At 43.1% G+C, this 19071-nt stretch overlaps 2 protein-coding genes and 1 non-coding gene across 10 annotated transcripts in view; 1 reads left to right on the forward strand and 2 right to left on the reverse strand.

Moving 5' to 3' along the window:
- Positions 1–95: 95 nt before the first annotated feature.
- trnav-cac (transfer RNA valine (anticodon CAC)) lies at positions 96–168 on the reverse strand. The gene has a single exon. It is a non-coding gene; the product is annotated as a tRNA-Val (tRNA).
- A 986-nt stretch (positions 169–1154) lies between these two features.
- On the reverse strand, positions 1155–4562 carry LOC148319788 (early growth response protein 1-like). The gene is made up of 2 exons (XM_088280281.1): positions 4104–4562; positions 1155–2919 (listed from the first exon to the last, which is right to left on the reverse strand). Exons 1-2 carry the CDS (start codon positions 4282–4284, stop codon positions 1820–1822), a joined length of 1281 nt encoding a protein of 426 aa, XP_088136407.1. The 5' UTR covers positions 4285–4562; the 3' UTR covers positions 1155–1819.
- A 2974-nt stretch (positions 4563–7536) lies between these two features.
- The window catches only part of LOC148319789 (pleckstrin homology-like domain family B member 1), a 28859-nt gene continuing 17324 nt past the window's right edge, over positions 7537–19071 (forward strand). For 7 of the 8 annotated variants that reach the window (XM_088279885.1, XM_088279890.1, XM_088279888.1 and 4 more), the window contains exons 1-7: positions 7537–7683; positions 7976–8182; positions 14248–14349; positions 14609–14732; positions 15236–15406; positions 16419–16544; positions 17886–18838. In XM_088279885.1, the coding sequence (XP_088136011.1) occupies positions 14290–14349; positions 14609–14732; positions 15236–15406; positions 16419–16544; positions 17886–18838 (1434 nt within the window). In that variant the 5' untranslated portion in view covers positions 7537–7683; positions 7976–8182; positions 14248–14289. Of the gene's footprint in view, positions 7684–7753; positions 7777–7975; positions 8183–14247; positions 14350–14608; positions 14733–15235; positions 15407–16418; positions 16545–17885; positions 18839–19071 lie in introns of those variants that run through there. The other variant, XM_088279886.1, reaches the window with a different exon arrangement.

Below are 19071 nucleotides of genomic sequence, written 5' to 3' on the forward strand. Positions count from 1 at the left end.
GGTCCCCGATTGTAGCTTGGCTTAAATCATACTCAACTATGCTGATTTCAAGTAAAAAAATAAAAATAAAAAAATAAAAGGAAAAAATTAAAGCATGTTTCCGCCCGGTTTCGAACCGGGGACCTTTCGCGTGTGAGGCGAACGTGATAACCACTACACTACGGAAACCGACGAACAACGATGGAGTTTGTGGGTTATTTATCTCTAGAGAAAGAGGAATGTTGGGCACGGAAATCACTCGTTTCAGTTTTGAAAAAAAGACTGCCAAATGAGAAATTACATTAACTCCACCAAATCCAGCTACGAAATTCTATCGCGCTAAAAAGTCGCAAAGCAACATTGACGAAAACAGTACTCAACCAACGGTCAATATTCTATTACTTACTGCTTAATGTTAGTTAAGGCGTCTCGTACTATTGCGATCTCTGAAGTATTTTTTTTCCTTTTCTGTCCATATAGAAAGTTCTTTGTTACAACTCCAGCTGTTGTGAAATGTGCTATCTAAATAAAGTTGTATTGTGTGGTTTTGTCTATTTTGAGTAGTCAAGTCAAACCTGTTTTCCCGGTTTGAGGAGTCAGACCCCGCGCATGCGCGCACACGTCATTTGGTCTGAAAAATTCCATGGACACGTTTTTAATTAATATCCACGAAATTCAAATCACGCCAGCTTTGCGTTATTGGAACGGGATGCAGCCTTTGTAAGCCGAGCGTGTTGCACGCATGCTCAATACGTCATCTAGTTACGAGGACGGTCGGAAGCTCCATATTTGGGCATAAGGATATCCGCCGCAGCCGGAGGAAACGACATTTTGGTCGAAGGATTGGAAGTGTTTTTTCTTTTTTGCTTAATACTCGCGTACACACGCGCGCGCACACGCACGCACATGCACGCACGCACACGTACACGCTCTCACACACACACACACACACACGCGCGCACACGCACACCCCGTTACATAAATACACTGCGAAAATTTTATTTTACAGCACTATTGTTTTGTGGCTTAATCGTGTGTGCCTTTGTGCTGTCAGCGCTTTGTTTCTCAGCCCGTTTGTCTTTTTTTGTTTGTTTATTTTCAGTAAATAAGAAAATAACTCCCCAAACATTTTCAATCTCACAATGTTGCAGAGTCAGTGAAGACCACGTGATACCTCTATTTTCACTCCACATTTTTATTCTTTGTTCGTTAAGAGGAAATACATTTGGTATCAAATGCATATGAACATACAAAACCTACATAGCAGGTAAAATCATCTATAAAAATATTCAATATGCGCATGTACAATATATTTATATTATATACATATATTTACATTCAATTCACAAAGTGTTTGATTAGAGCTTTTGTTTAATGAGCTTGTTGTAGTTTATAGTCACTGTGGCTGGCTGGAGTTATTTGCATCTCTTGGCATCATTGTGTTTATCATTCATAATATCAATCAATGTCTTTGAAGAATTCAATACGCCTGAAAGCGCATCAAATTTTGCATTCAGTTGAAAATTGATATATTGGAGGGGTCCCAAACATGACCCTCCAAAGCTTACTCGTGAGCAGCCTTGGGAAAATTATTTAAAAAAAATAGCCCCTGATACCAGGTCATAATAGGACGCATGAAAAAATCTCAAGGATATGAAATTGAACAGCAAGTATCATTTTAGTTTCATTCAGCCATTGAAGTCCAGGTGAAGTGTTTGATGATCCTTTTAAGTTTGAAAAAGTAGGTGCAAGGGCCCCTTCACAGACGCTTACATCTCTAATGTATTTGCATTGTTTCTGCTCAATGAACAAAATGAGCAGTCTGATGTCCGACTTGCCATTAGCAGATGTTGTGAAGCGAAGCGATGCTAGGCGGCCGCTCTGATTGTGGGGGCGAGGGACAGCTGGAGGAGGAGTATAGGTTGGGGTAGCTCGGGAAGGAGGAAGGGTTAAAGACGGACGGCGTGGGCGAGGAGGAGCTGTGAGCGGGCGAGGAGTAGGAGGAGGAGCAAGCCGAGGAGGTGGTGGGAGGCGTGGCAGAGGCGGGAGGAGCAGGGACGGCATTCCGGGCCCGGTGCCTCTGATGGATCTTGGTGTGCCGCTTGCGCTCGTCGCTGCGGGCAAACTTACGTCCACACTCGGTGCAGGCGAAGGGTTTCTCGCCCGTGTGGGTGCGGATGTGAGTGGTCAAGTGATCGCTACGGCTAAAGCTGCGCATGCAGATGCGACACTGGAAGGGTTTCTGGCCCGTGTGCACACGCACGTGGCGGGTCAGCTCATCTGAGCGAGAGAAGCGGCGGTCGCAACCGTCCGCCGGGCACATATATGGACGTTCCTGAGGGGACGCTTTTCCCTGCAACTTCCTCCTGCATGGTTTGGTGACCTGGCAGGCAGTGGCGGTGAGGGGATGTTTGGGAACGTGTGAGGAGGAGAAGGCCTTGATTGTGGAGAGCGGCGTGAGTGGCAGCTGTGTGGGATTACTACCACCTTGTAACATCACAGGCTTCCGATCGCGGTTTAGGAGCTCAGTGTCCTGCGACTGAGGCAAGATGTAGTCGGGAAGCATTGGCAGCCTGGAGGCAGGGTAGGCCGGAGGCGGGCCCTGCGACAGGTATGTGGCCGGCTGAGAGTCGAGACTGTTGATGGCAGCGGTGGTGAACGTTGGTGCCACAGAGAAGACTGAGCCGACATCAGCGGAGACACAGCAGAAGCTCGGTTGGCTCAATGTGGACGTCACCGATGGGGAAGAGGAGGGAGCGGAAGGAGCCGCAACGCTGACTAAACCACTAAATAGGCTGAGGAGAGGCTCCGGCCACAAGTTTCCGCTGCCGCCGGACGTGGAGGACGGCTCAAAGGTGAAGCGGCCGCTGTATGCCAAAGGGGGGACGCGAGGGGTCAGCGGGGGTTGGTTCTGCAGGTCGGCTAGTTCTGACAGGAGGTCTGAAATATAATATGAGAGAACATCAGAACACTAGACTACTATGTCATGTGGTTCCAAGTAAGTCATAAGGTGGCACAGTACATGAGCCTTTAAGAGGCAGGGCCTGGTGAGGCGGCATGTGACGTTGACGAGACTGGATGTGAGTGTCTTGCGGGACGTGAGGCCGACAGCAGGTCTTGCACGACTGTGCTCATTGTTTTTATGTGTTTATTTATCTGGTGTTGAATAAAAAGCTAAGAGGGAGCATTGGGATTGTGTCTCTCCTTTCCCACAGGTCGGGGCATTAAAGTCAGGATACAGTGAACCCCCGCGACAAATAGCAAAAAATCCATTAGTAATATGAGCCATTGACACCAAGCCAAATAGGTGTTTATATGCATAAAGATGCCATTAGATGGCAACAAAGCACTTTTTTCTATTCAAAACCTAATTACACCTTCTTGTGAAATAAAAAAAAATCATTAATTAATTAAATAAAATCAGCAAATTCTCTTATTTTGAGTTTTTTGGTGGTCCTTTTCAAATTTGCAGCACATCCCTCTTGTGGTATGCAAAAATAATCACAGTTCAGTTGTTCATAACTTTTAAATTCAATAAATTAGCATTTAATCTTTAACAACTGTTTGTTTTGGATACTGTTTTTGTTATTATTTTAATTGGACTGCCTTTATGTACATATAGCTTTTTTTAATGTTTCCATATTCAGAAACAGTGTTAGCATTCAAAGTGCATGTTACAGTGTCTTACAATATTAAATATACTTTTTACGATTAAAACCTCTGCATCATTTTTTTTCTGTTAGGTTAACTGTACTTTCTGTCATCTCGTGGAAGAGTTAATCTGTCCGTTAGTATACCCTGTGAGCAAGGATGCATTTCTTGTGGTAAGAAATGAATTTTTTGAACCAGTGGAGTGAAACTGAACATTTTATGATCTCTTTTGGGATACCATTGTCTACAGACGTTGTAAATGACAGCTCAAACAATTGCTGCATATGGCTCACACGCCTTATGTAATACAGTATATGAGTGTTTTAGTATAGTGCTGCCATTTGCAGGATTAATAAAGTCAATATAAAGTTATGTAAGATAACAAATTGTGTCGTGCATTTAATGAAACATTAGGTATAGTTTTAATGGGCAACGAAAACATTAACACTCAAGAAACAAATAGAGCCACCCACCTCCAAAGTCCCCGGTTTCTCCGCTCAGCAGCCCTCCACCCTCGGCGGCGTTCTGCAGAAGCAGCTGCAGCTCCTCCAGCTTCGGGTAGCCGTCCAGCGGGGACAGGACGGGCGGGAAGCCGGCCAGGGGCTCGGAAATTTGCAGGGCCGAGAGCAGCAGCTCCGCTTTGGTCGCGGCCATGCCTCTGGGATTTGGCCGGTCCTGGTGCTCCGGGGCACCGGCACTGCGCTGTTGCTCAGGAACCGCGTGGGTGGACCGGGCCTGCTTCTTATCGGGGCTCGGAACCTCGGAAGAAGCCAACGCGGGTTTGAGTCTGGTCCGGGATCCCAAAGAGAGTCCCGGTGATTGGATAAGGTGACTAATTTTTGTAAATAAGGGGATGACAGTGCGTGTTTCCGGTTGGTGTTTTCACTTGTTGCGCACGGTGACTTAAACATGAGAACCAACAGGATTCCTTTTTGTGGCTGGCTTTATATAGACTCATGTAATGACGTAGATTGCCAAATAAGGTGAGACGGAAGCCCATATATGGCAGCGCCGGGACTTTCCTGTTGCACTGCCAGCAGACTTCCGGGTATGAGCTTTTTTTTAAATGCCGAATGGCAGTCCCTACCGAATTTCCACCCACTTCGTTGGCTACAAAAGTAAAACATTAATAGAAGCAAAGCTGAACCATGTTATATGTCGGGTGACGACGTCAACAACCTGGATTTGGCCTACATTTCAGCGACCTACTCGTTTTACGACATCACTTCCTCGAGCCAAATATGGTTGTCTTCCGTACAGAAGCCTGACCCGGGAGGGAGACTCCTCCCCGGTCTACGTCAGCTGAGGGAAAAAAAAAGATGACCTGTTGGGCCAATCACGTCGTGAGCCAGTGTATATGTATGACCAATCACTCTGCACCTCTAGGAGTTTTTATTTATTTATTTCATTTACTTATAAATAAATGATATATTATTATTTATAAAGGAAACCGAGAGGAAGAATTTCTCGAGGTCAAATGTGTTGTACTGAACCAGAACAACAAATACGTTATTGGCATCAGCCATCTTTGTTCTTTACATTGGCATTGAAGGATTTTAGGTCGTAACTGGTGGGATAGCCGCTTACTCACCGTCGGATGAAGTAAAGCTGGCGACCATTTTACGTTGCCACTCGCTAAAGCTTCTGCAAAGCTTTGCTGATGAGCTGATCATTTGAATCAAGAGTGGTGCAGGAGAGAGACATTTAAAACAGGAAAATATATAGATAGGTATGTAGATATAGAGGTAGTTCTCGAGGATTAGACTGAATTGAGCACCCTTGCAGTACAACAATGAAAACATTTACTATATATAGACATGACAATACCCCGAAAATAGTCGTTTAGTATTTATATGATCTCACGGCACAAGACAATTATTGAAACGTGTGTTTAACATTTTCACGAATAATTAAAAAAACCCACCAACAATAAAATAAAAAAAATAAAAATAAAACATGCGAAAACATTTGACTACAGTAGTGGTTGAAAATTTTTCAACACACCTGTTGGCCCATTTGCTCAATGTCAAAGTTCTTTGGATCCTCGCTTAAATGGTCTGTCATTTCTCTCAGAAGTGCTCCTTGACGTGTAGTACGTCGATTCTTCCACCAGATGTCATTAAAGAGTTAGTTTTAAACAGCTAAAGCTGTTTCCCCCATGAGCAGAGGTAGACCACGCGGAGGTGGGCAAAGTATGGTCTCTCCGTTCTTTAATCTCACCAATCAAGTGTCCTACAATATCCATCCATCTTCTGTACCGCTTCTCCTCACTAGGGACGCGAGGGTGTTGTAGCCTATCCCAGCTATCTTCGGGCAGTAGGCGGGGGACACCCTGAACTGGTCGCCAGCCAATTGCAGGGCACACAGAGACGAACAACCATCCGCGCTCACACTCATACCTAGGGGCAATTTAGAGTGTCCAATCGACCTGCCGTGCATGTTTGTGGAATGTGGGAGGAAACCGGAGTACCCGGAGGAAACCCACGCAGGTACGGGGAGAACATGCAAACTCCACACAGGATGGCTGGAGCCAGGATTGAACCCACGCCCGATGCTGTCTTACACTGTGAGGCCATCGTGCTAACCAGTCGCCCACCGTGCCGCCCCTGTCCTTCAATAGTTGGACTTAAATGAACAGCATTCCTCTCAAATTTGTTGATGTAAATTCTTAATTTTTTCTAAGTGGTTTATCAATTGCAAATAACAACGTGAGGAGCAAGTCACTGATGGTGTAGTGGTACACTCACCTGAGTTGTATACGGACAGTGTGGGTTCATTTCCCACTCAGTGACGGTGTCTATGTCTTCCCTGAGACTGGCTGGCGACCAGTTCAGGGTGTAGTGCGCCTTTCGCCCGTGGTCAGCTAGGATAGGCTCCTGCGACCTTGTGTACAGGATAAGCGGTGTGGATAATGACATAACGTGAGTAACACACACATTTAAAAATGACAATGCATTTTTCAAATGATGCCTTCACATTTGACAATTTCTTTCCTCATTTAACAAACGACATGGTCCATCTTTTCTGTCTGTCTGTTCTTTGGTGGTGGCTTTTTGTAGTTGGACATTTTTGTCTGCGGATGAAGAAAATATAGTATATATTTCAGAGTTAAGTCCAATGTACATTAACATATAGGCAACATTTTGTCCAGTATTTCAAGACATGAATTAGAAATTTGTACGGTAAACATCTCAAATGTATTTCCATAACATAAAATCTACATTAAGATTAATTAATTAAATAAGATTAATGTAAGCTCTATAAACAACAAAAGCAAAAAACAACAACAATTTCAAACGTTGTATTGCTGTATTTCCCAACATTTGTTTAAGATAAGTATTTGAGTGGAGCACTGGTGAACAGGATCCAATTGATCAATATGGAAACAAGCTGTCATGGGACAAGCGGAAGAGGAAAAATAGAGCAATAACTGTGATTGATTATTATGTATAATGCAGATGCTACATTCCCACTAATGTCTTTTCCAATGTGTTTAATCATTGCAGACATTTCTGACAACTTCGTTTTATTAGCAGCAAAAGCAGCTTGACACACTCAGTGATTTAGTTAGCACAGAGCGCAGGACAGCCTGAACCAATTACTCTGGTCTTAACAACGTGCCCATGAATGCAAACTGGCCTGCTAAAAATTCCAACTAGGGAGGACATTTTAAAATATGCTTTGGCTGTGATGGCTGTAATTTCCAGCTGTGCACTTTTCAACTGTGACAAAGCACAAGTCTGGATTCTCGTTTGTTACACAAGACTGCTTGCTTCAGACCTGCCTGGTTCAATTTGCGTACAATGTCAGTCCGAATAGGTTAAAAGTTCTTGCAAATGTGGTAAAAGTCATTAAATCTCGAGATCAAATAGCTTTTGAGGACTTAGCCACACAGAGAGGCTGTGGGTTGGATTTAACAATAGCATAGGAAATGATAGGTGAGGCGAGCGAGGGTTGGAAAGAGGGACGGGCCTGGCAGCAAGATGCATGTTGGATGTGGATACACAGAGAGGAACGTAACATATTTTCCTCCTCTGGAAGAAGGAGAGACTTGTAAGTATTTGTCCGGCTGTCTCGTCTTGTTTGTTCATCATTTTTCATCTAAATCGCTTCACAGGCAACAGGATGATGCTCGCAGCCAATTGGGTAATGAGACGCTAAAGTATTTGTGTGCTGGAGTATGGCAGTGTGTGCATGCGGGAGAGAGATGAGATAAAGGGGCTATTGTAGTAGCATTACATTATAATCATGGTTTTCCAGTTATAAGCCAGTTACGTCCTATTTATTGTGTTATATCTATGTGAGAAGTTTACGCGTATTGCTTTATTTTTTTCACATTTTGCAGGTGCTTTGCCAATTTAAACTACACTTGGAGCAGGTGGAATCATCAGATTGAGAACATGAGCTGCATGGAAGCGCTATGAATGGACTCTTTTGTTATTTGCATGCTCTTCAGGCTGCCTTTGGAGCTAATACATCCAGTAATGCACTTGAAGAATTACGGGGGATGAAGAATTTGCTGAACAGGATTATGAGGTGCACACGTGTCTGAGTGAGTACAATGTATTTGTAAACTAAAAATGTAAAAGTATTATCTATAAAAAAGTATTGAGGTGACAATATTGTAAATGTCAGTACACAAAAGTGCATTTTAATTTTAAGTGGACAGTTTTTGATAACTTTTGCATGTTTTAAACAGATATGGTGGACCTTGTTTAGTAACAAGATTCAGTTAGCAAGCGGACTATGTAGTGTTCAACAAATATATTTTGAATTTCTGAAAGTTTTTTTTTTTTAATGTCGGTGGCCCAACTGGTTCGCACGATTGGCCTCACAATACGGGGGTCGTGGGTTTGGCCTTCCTGTGTGTGAGTTTGCATGTTCTTCCCGTGCCTGCGTGGGTTTCCTTCGGGTACTCCGGTTTCCTCCCACATTCCACAAACATGCATGGCAGGTCGATTGGACACTCTAAATTGCCCCTCGGTATGAGTGTGAGCGCGGATGGTTGTTCGTCTCTGTGTGCCCTGCAATTGGCTGGCAACCAGTCCAGGGTGTCCCCTGCCTACTGCCCGAAGACAGCTGGGATAGACTCCAGCACCCCCCGCGACCCTAATGAGGAGAAGCGGTACAGATAATGGATGGATGGATGATATTCCACTGTGACATAGCAGACATGTTACATTTGACAACATCCAACTACACACAATACAATTCGACCAAACTACAAAACACAAGTGACCATTCTCTGCTTACTCTTTAACGGGCAATTGTTTCATCCATCATTGGAAGAGAGAAAAATGCTGGTCGTAATGACATTAAAAACATCGAAGCGTTTCTTAAAGGACAGTTATTGACTGAGTAGAGAATGATTTTAGCGACACATACAAACTGTTCAATCCATCCATCCATCCATCCATTATCTGCGGCTCTTTTCCTCACAAGGGACAAGGGCGTGCTGGAGCATATCCCAGAGGTTTTTGGGCTGTAGGCGGGGTACAAACTGAACTGGTTTCCAGTCAATCATAGGGCTCACAAACAACCATCCTTGTTCTCACTCACACCTAGGGCCAATTTAGAGTGAAACAAATTAACCTACCATGCATGTCTTTGGAATGTGGGAGGTAATCGGAGTACCTGGAGAAAACCCACATAGGCACAGGGAGAACATGCAAACTCCACACCCGAAGGCCGGAGCCGGAATCGCATCCCGCACCTTTGCTTGTGAGGCCATCATGCTAATCAGTCGGCTACTGTGCCACCTCTAAATTACTGGTTTTATCCCAAAATTTGTTGTGGACGATAAAACCACATAAAAAAGAATCACCTTGCACAAACATTGTAGTAAGTAGAGACACACACCAAAATCATGTCCGACACAACATCAATGATACTAAATGAAGTACACACATTTCAAAGACTTAACGTGCTGGTACGCGTGCAAATGTTTGGCCACCTTTATGACCTACGACTTTCCTTACTTTGCGACATATTCATTTCTTGAGTGATTTGTATGAGGCACTTTATAGTTCTATTGACCCACAGTGTGGCTAATTGCTTTTAATCTTGCTAATACTACTGATTATTTTCAAGAGCTGTCCAAGATGATCATTAACTTGTGCACGTGTATATGAAGCTGTCTCATAGTGACGTACACGGCCTCTTTCATAAAAGTCAACTGTTTCCTTCACCATCTGGTCTAGTCTCTTCTTCCACCTTTCTGCGGTCATTCACGCAGACATCCTGCACACATCTGGTCTCCTATTTAGTGAGGAGTATTCTTTCTGACAGCAGGTCCCATAAGTTCAGCAGTCTACATCTCCCACTGGAATCCTTAGAAACCTCAGAAACCACTGTAACCAGTAGACACGCATAGTCATCCAGTTCAAACTTCAAAGAGAATGTGAGGATGAAAGTTTTAGAAATTTATGTAATCTCAATAATACTACAACCACGGTTGATTAATACCCTGATCTTGCTCATTAAAAAAATATGACTCGACCAGTTTAGAAACAGCACTTTAAATAGTCCTTTTGTATGATATTGAGGGGAAGCTCATGTTTAGAATTTATATCTGGCATTACATAAAATAAATGTTTTCTCCATACATTTCAACCCCCAATAACTCTTTACAAGAATATGTTCTATGCAGTCCCACTAGTTTAAACATGGCATTCTGATTAATAATGCGTTTTTGGAACATGAGTCAAGCAGTAAACTCCAATCATCTCAGGGGGCGGCCATTTTGTCACATCTGTATACTGAAAATGACATCACAGCTGCGCAGGGTTCAGCAAACGACAAATCATGGCTCGGCTTCAGAAATTGGTCATACTGAGATGATTTTCAGTCGACAGAAGTGACAAAATGGCTGCCTCCTGAGATGGCTAAAAACGGGTGGCTGTTTCTGCTTTACTCATGTTCCAAAAACGCAATATTAATCGGAAGGACATGTTTAGCCTAGTGAAGGCACCTAGAACAATTTATTACAAATCATTTTTTTAGGGGTTGACTACCCTTTAAGTTACCGTATGTTTGCAACTTTACTACATATTTAGTGGTTGTTTACAAGTAGTGCTGAACAGAGTCAAGATGTTTGTTGTCATATGGTATAGAGTGAAGTATGTAAAGTACAAACACAGTGTTCCACACAGCAGAGTTTCAGAGCTTTACATGGATCCCAGAGTAAGATTAGAAATAGAAAAGAAAAAAAACCCTAAAATAAGCATGGGAAAATAATGTTGAAAAAGTAGAATATGGGTTATTATTTTTAGTAAACGTTTTTAATTTAGGTGCTAGTAATGCAATAGACAAATTAGAAAGCTCAATGAGGATTTATAACACTTGCAGGAAATGAATTATTAATTGCGGTGATCATTATAATAAGAATCATCTTTGAGGTGCTTTGAAATATAACAGCGTCACAACAGGCATTTCTTTACAAATGGGTCTGTTTTTTTTTCTTGGTGTAGTTTTCCTCAGTGACTCATCATCTGTTTGATTTCCTCCATCTCCTCTTTGGCCCTGGCCATGGAAAAAGACTAGAGGGACCTATGGTGGGCTCTTTCTCCCACTCACTTCCACTCTCTCTCTGATGGCCTTTGAGCTCATCCTTTCCTGGGGGATGCCTGGAAAGATAGAGCATGTGTTCGCTCCCTTCCTGTGGTATTTCTTTATCCCATCAGCATGAATGATCAAATCAACCCTTTTAAGTAGAAATACTCCTTTTTTATTCTACCAAACTCAGAATTCCCCCCTCCCACCTCATTCCTAGAACACATGCTCTTTCCATTCTGTTTGGCTAGTAACACCTGCTTCATCATCAAACAATTCACAGGGAAGAGTTCGACTTGAGCCTCTTTTGATCACCTTGGGAAGCTCTTTAAAGCTTTTCTGTCGTAAAAGGAAGGACAAGTTAAAAAAAAAAACTACTGTAGGTTGGGGAAGTAACTCTGCACCAGGATGGGGAGGAGAAGACGCTGGGAGGAGGGAAACTAGGCAAGGAACTCAGTGGGAGAATAAAAACAGCTTCAGGCCAGACATTAACAACAATGCGGACACCGCTGTACTTGGAATACTAGGTTACACACTAATTCATGGATAATTATAACTCTTTTTGGAACTCTGTGAGAGTAGTAAGACGGTACGTGCTGCATGTGCATCAATATCAAATAACTGTAGAATGTTTAGCTCTAGTACCCGTTTTCATCATACTGTGTTATGCTCATAATATCATTATTCAATGTGTATATTTCTTTAATTCCTTCCTTGATTTGCCTTCCTAAGCAGATGTGATTTCTCTTTAAAAGTCACAGCCCAGACTGTGCGGCTGGTGGTGTCTATTTTCAGAAGCTCATGGCCGCTCTGAAGGACATAACCGGCCCAATAATGACAGGTTGCTGTGGAAGGCCACGCATTTGCACGCATTTAAAAATCCTCTCTGGCTTTGGGTGTGTTCGTTGAAATGAGCGAGGCTTGTGGGAGATGGCGGGAGCATATGTGTGTGCATGTGTGAGTCAGCCAGACGAGACACGCCGCACTCTCCCACTGTGTGTGACTGCGTGGCGTGCATGAGGCCGTGAGCGTTGACAACCAGTGGGGGCTGGGAGGGGAGATGGGAAGGCTCCGGTGTCAGAGCATGGTCTGTTCTCTGTGTCATTTGGGCCGCTCAGACTTCGAACACACTAGACGGGATTGTCACATAAAGCATTCTCATCTGGAGTGACATCAGAAGCAGACACAACGCCCTGTTGTCTCATCCAGTCCAGGCTAAACTTAGAAAGCCAGCAGCTGTGGATGGTTTCAGGCTTTTTAATGCATTTCTGTCCGTCACTGATGTCAGAATATAGCAACAAAGTGCTTGAGCATTTGGTTTGCTGCAGTCATGTGATGTTGTGCCATCAAGCTGAAGTGGTCATTTGGTGAGTCTTGCAAGATCAGTGGAAAATGTCTTTCATTAAGCGTTCACATTCACACTGATGTTACAGTGCATCAAAGCAAAACCAACTTCTTCGGTCCATTTTAAACAACTACCTTCAACAATTTAACTTGAATGTGTTGGTCATTCACAACAGGCAAACTGTTACTGTTCCAAAGACTGAGAACCACCAAGGTTAAATAGTCTATAAATCACTCAAAACTTCAGAGTTCTAATCGCTTTCATCCCTGACATCACACACGTATATCATGCAAGGCCTCAGATGTTAACTTACTTTTACACTTGTATGACCGTTTAAAATATTATGCCACACACACACACCCCCATGCGCACCCCCACACACCCATGCACACGCACACACACACAGCACCTTCTATGATCAGCATGGTTGCACTTGCCATTGATGATTTCCACTGGCAAAAATAGCAGGCACTACTGGCATTATTTCAAGTATATGGTCAGCGAAGTCCTCCGTACTGTTCCAAGCCGATTCCAGTGATACAAACTGTTGGTCACTGATTGGTCTCGCTGATCTTCAGTCTCCGCAGCTTGTCAATGCGGTTTTGAAAAAACTATCCAAACTGAGACCAGTAGCATTGACTCAGGTTGAGCCTGAGCATTGCTTAAAAACTGCATGTACAGTTAATAAAGGTTTGAAGATGGTTGAAGTTGTGTTTTGTGTTTTGACTTCAGAAGAATTCAGAAGTGAACCAACATCCTGTATTGATTGCGGTCAACTTTAAAGGGGACCTATTCTGGAAAGTTTCCTTTATATTCCTTTTATAGAGGAGTTGATGGCATGCTTGCCTATCCATCAAGATTTGCCACATTCAAACCACTGCCAGACTACATTTTTTGAATCACTGTCCATGTCAATCGGTAATCAGAGCATTTTCTTGTTTATTTTTTGCATCAGCTCGCAGAACAAGCTTCTGATTAGCGGCACATACTTGATTTCATGGTTAAGTTGTAGACGCTGGGGGGTGTTTGTGTTTGGCATGCGCCAGTCACAGATCAAACTGACAAGTGTATGGTAATTCAACAGCTTGATGAAATTCAAATCTTCGTGAAGGTGAAGCATGTGCATGGCAGCTTGTACACTTTTTGAAAAATGTGTGAGTGAAAAATTTAGCTGTCAATTTTTAACATCATATTTTGAGGAGTAACATGGCTGTTTATGTGTCCGCATGTGGCTGTTTGAGTCATGTCTGGATCTTGGTCGATGGTTGTTGTTTCCCCTCTCCTCCTCTCTTCTGATGTGACCATGATGTGCAGACAGCTGGGTCTAATCTGTAACATCTGTCTGCAGGCATAGTTTGTATCTGTGTGAGTCATCTTGGTGAAGGTAGAAAATGAGATGAGACCCTCATGTGTTAAGCACCTGCAAAGCAAGTCTGGGATTGCAATGGAGTAATAAACCACTTGTGTTGTCAAATCTATGTTCATCATCAAGAATCTTGCTTTGGGGCGTAAATCAGTGCCACCATTCTACCCAACAAGCCCTGGAGAAACAATCCCCCTGTATAATAGACAGCATCACGTGGGCTTATAACTGGGGCATGAAGCTCTCTATGGACGGCACTGTTCCCATTGTAGTACAACTGTAGTGGCATGTTTCCCGGCTCTCTCGTTTATTTCCACTCCTCGATTTCCATGTGCATCTATCGGCGTGTTGCCATCAGGAGCATCAGGTGTCTGATAATTCGGACATCAGCCCAGCAGACATGGAACGAAGAGGCGGGGGTCGATTGGAGCGTGGCCGAGAGACACACCAAGTCCTGCAGGTGAGTCTTTTTGTCACTTTTGGGACAAGTAAAGGAGATACAAAACTGGGATGAAATGTTGCCAGTAAATATGACACTTGCCACTGAATTCAAACTAATATGGAATTAATTAAAGAGTGTTGACAACTTGCGCGCTCCATCAGTGTTCTACTTTATTATGTGGGCTATTTTGATTGTGCTTCTGTTGAATTATGAATATATATTTGATTGGGAGAAAAAAATCTACAGTCAATCATTCCAATTCATCTTGTTTTGACAGGGTACTCCTCTAGACCTGATTGAGACTGGCAAGTCCCTGAAAGTCCAGGCGGAGCGCCCTCACCTGGTCAGTTTGGGAAGTGGACGCTTGAGTACGGCAATCACCTTGCTGCCACTGCAGGAAGGTAAAGATGTGTGTCCAGTATTGTGCACAACATACCTAGCTACCTTTATGAGTCTATCTGTTGGTTGGTGGTATAATAAAACATGACATAATATATTATGAACATTATTTATCTGTACCCAATTAGAGCTTAGTAGTTATTTTCACATGTAAAACGTATAATGTATGCTCAGCTATGTGTTGACGTCTCAGTACTCAGGAAACAAAATACAGTCGGTGCCTTTCCAGAAAATAGTCTCACTTCCGAGAGCTCCAAGCTTTCCAATGTTGACTGAGTCAATCAGATGACATCAGACACTACCATCCTGAGCTTATCTTTGCAGCGTACCACCTGTCACTCCGCACTCAGCAATGTGTTGACGACATTTGTAACTCCGCCCAAGCGGTGTTGACCTCTGTTACGAGCGAGCTCCGCCGCTTGCCTAAGAATACATCACACAGATATTCACGGGTGCGCGTGGACCTCCAGTAAATGACGCTGGGAAAATGTTGTTTTTGTTGCAGGGAGAACCACACTTGGCAGTGGAGACACAGACATCTCTTTACTAGGCCCTGGAATTAAAGCTCAACATTGCTACATTGAAAACCAGGCAGGCACCATTACCTTGTACCCATGTGGGAATCAATGCGCCGTAGATGGACTCCCCATCACCAAACCTTATCGCCTGTCACAAGGTAGAAGAAAGCCTTGCCAAAGTGACACATGCAAACAAAAAAAGTCTTGAAAATAAATTATCCTCTCAATTCAATGAATGTTAGTCCAGGCACTTACGTTTACAATAACATGCCTACTTACAGTAAAAAGGGCATCAGCACAGTCCCGCCCACTCAGTTGGATCTTTCCTTAGGATCTGAGCCAGCAGCAACACCCAATGTCATTTAAAGCAAGCATTCAGCCGATGTGTGTCGAGGTAGCAGCTGCTCAGTAAAAAAAACAACAACAAAAAAATTCCAGAGGACCAACATTTCAAGAAAAGAGGAATTGGCTTTTTTTTTTTTTAATTTTTAGCACAAGAAAATAAGTTTTATTCATACCATGTGGATATTTAATGCCTTTTTATTCAATTTGTGGAATATCCCTTGGATGTAAAGTATTATCTCAGGAATTAGACAAGCCATGGGAAATGCTGATCAAGGAGCCATATTCACTCACTGAGTAATTACACGTGAGTTCAAACTTTTTGATCACCAAAGACTTTGGGATGACAGTTTAAAATAGTGCCACTTAATATTAAACAACATGTTACTTTGTTTGCCAACGTACCTTGTCCCATAACAACATCCAGAGCTGTCTTAAAGGTTATGCCCTTTCCAAGAAGATCATGCTCACTTTGAGGTAAATTATTTTGGTGCTTTATTTTGCTACATGAGAGGAGTAAAACTAAAACACAGGTAGAATTAATAATTGGAAATGCAACAGCCTATCTTCCATCAATCTTATATATAGTATATATTTTAAAGGAAGTTAATCTAGCGTGTGATCTGGAAAAGAGTTTCTTTTGTCATTTAAATTGTTTTTTTTTTTTTTTTGTAATCTAAATGAATTGGTTTGAGTTGAATATTGCTATGTATCTATATGTAAACTTGCAGTGATTACTCAAGTATTCTGAATATGTATTTATGGAGGCTTAAGCATCCTGACAGTTGACAGTGACAGCTACTTAACCACCTTTTTGTTTATTGACAGGCTGCATGCTGTGTTTTGCTCAGTCAACATTTTTCCGCTTCAACCATCCAGAAGAAGCCCTGAGGATGAAGAACATGCTGCCTGGAGGAAGCCAAGCACTAAGCACATCAAAAGCACAACATTCTGGTAAACAACCCATATCCATATGAAAGCAAGATGGCCAGTGTGGTTAATCAGCTTCTTCTGGACATGCAGTTTTGAAAAGCACAAATTCTTTTCCAGGACATACTTTACAAACACGTCTTTCGATTGTGTTGATTTCCATGCTAACAATGATGCACTGCAAAAACACACAAGCACGGAATGGTTTACATTTATAAACTCATATCACTGTGACTTGCATTATGACTCCCATATCTCCGTTTTGTTTGGTCTTAGAATTTGGAAGAACCTTTGGTCGACATCCATGAGTGGATTCCAAAATAGCTCGTTGAGAACTAATTATCCGCGGCCCAGATTCTTTGGGATCTGGTCCATTAAAATCACTACTTTACACTTGAGGTGTGTCCCCATTGTCAAATACAATTATTGTTTTCGAATGGTCTACAAACTCACAATTTTGATGAAAAATATGGCAGTTTTTTTTCATTAGGGAATTACCCGACACTTCCCGCCTTTTTTTAATAATCAATCCTATTACAATCACCATTTCTCCCTTTACTAAGGCCCAGTAACTTATGATTGTCTGATTGACCCAGGTTTCTTTAACATTGTAAAAAATATATTTCTTCAACAATATATTGATCATTGAGGCTGTAGTTGGCAGTGGTGTTTAACTGTACTGCTCAAGCTGATTATGCGACGTAATATTTTGCTGCTCATACCGTATATAGCTAACTAAACTATCACAATATGAGAAACACCTCTGAGTATCATGCTGTGTTTTACACCATTAAAAACAACTTCACTGATAACAATATTCATCAGAACGTCCCAATAAAAAAAAAATCTTGGACCACAGTAGACTGCATGTGCTTAATTGATTGGCCAATAAGGGCAACTTATTGGGAGTGCAATTGTGTTAAACTTTTTTGTGTCAATGGAATTCATTTCATTTTTCGCTGACCTTACTGGACATAAAGAATCGTAAAAGGCACACCCTGCCCAGTGTTGGGCCCATTCTTTCCTGACCAGGCCCTGATTTCATGTGAGGCACATGGCTGCTGCTTTTATATTTAGCAGCTCCAGATCCCTGAAGGATTACTACACAACTGAACAGCATAACATCCCACCACAGAACTCGGGCCCCAAGACATTTATCACTATCTTAGCCAACAAAGGAACAATGTGAGTGCACTAACATTTGCAAGCAGGCGTATTCTTCCTTTTAGGGGCTGCCAAATGTAGCATAGTACATTCTTCATCTGTTTGTTTACTTGTGTTTGTGCAACTGTTCTTCAGAGTTTGCCTAGTTGTTAATTTAACAGCAATCCTTATGCACAAGTGTTTCTCACCCCCCGTCTGCAGACTCCCATAGCATCCTGAATGGGGCTCACCAGTCTTTTTCCAGCAACGGCAGCTCAAAAATCAGCACCTTAGCAAAGGACATCCAAGTGAGTCTTTCACAGAAGGTGCCACCATCCCCCAAAACAGCAAAAGCGTCGCTTCCTCAGCCTTCTCAGAACGTGCTTAATGGTAGAAGCACCACCACACGAGACGAGAACAACAGTTCTGTGGGAAATGCACCACTAGTGCCTCCCCGGTCCAACATGCCTGTGCCTCATCCGCGGACATCCCTCTCTATGACTTCAAGTTGTGCTAGCGATGGGCAGCGAGTACAAGACAGCCCAACGCTTCTTAGGAATGTCAGGTCAGAGGTCACGTCAAGCCCCACACTGCCCAACAGGGGGCCCGGACAGGGCATTAGTCACAACTCTTCTCCGGCAGCGCCAACCAGTCCCCGACTGCGAGGTTCCACCCTCCAAAGGAGACACCCAAGTCCTAGACGAGAACCACTTCGGACTCCCGAGTTGACTGGATCCACCAACCTTCCTCCTCGGAGTCCTTACATGTCACGCAGAGGGACTCCAGGATCGCAGAGTTTGACTGCCAAACCCATCCAGCAGAGCCCGAAGACTCATCGCAAATCTGCAGCCCCCTCTAAGGCCGAGGCCATGAGGGCGTTGTACGCAGAGAATCCATCCCGTGTGACTGCGCTGGAGACTGGAAACAGACATCAGACGAACACCCTCATCTCAGGTGCTCTGATATGCTCATCTCCTGCCAGGAGCCCTCACAGTCAAAGAAAACTCTCTTGTGAGAACATCGGAACACCCAGCAATGACTCCAATATTACGAAACCGTATTGTCGGGAGCGCAAGAACAGCATATCTGCAATTAGCGACAATGAGGATGAACTGCTGGAATACCACCGCTGGCAGAGAGAGGAGAGGCTGCGTGAGCAGGAAATGGAGAAGCTGGTAAGTGAGGCACCTGATCCAAATTGAAACTTTAATCTTTAAGGTGACTCATTATCTATTGTAATGTCTGTGAATGTGAATGTTAATTGAAGACTCCAAATTGTCACTTGCTTTTTGCGAGGCAGGTGACACTAGTTGACACTTGCTCACCAAAAGTCTTATGAGCAGCGTTAGCATAGCTGGTTGATTATTACTCAACACTATATTTACTAGCAATGTGAAATGGCATTTAT

Source organism: Idiotropiscis lumnitzeri, chromosome 17 (genome assembly GCF_059441095.1).
Source record: "Idiotropiscis lumnitzeri isolate Australia: NSW breed Sydney's pygmy pipehorse chromosome 17, RoL_Ilum_1.0, whole genome shotgun sequence".
Taxonomy (NCBI): Eukaryota; Metazoa; Chordata; class Actinopteri; order Syngnathiformes; family Syngnathidae; genus Idiotropiscis; species Idiotropiscis lumnitzeri.

Coding starts and splice junctions, on each gene's coding strand:
- LOC148319788 (XM_088280281.1), bottom strand. CDS start 4,284: ATGGCCGCGACCAAAGCGGAGCTGCTGCTCTCGGCCCTGCAAATTTCC. Junction 2,920..4,103: donor AGAAACCGGGGACTTTGGAG/GTGGGTGGCTCT, acceptor ATTATATTTCAG/ACCTCCTGTCAGAACTAGCC.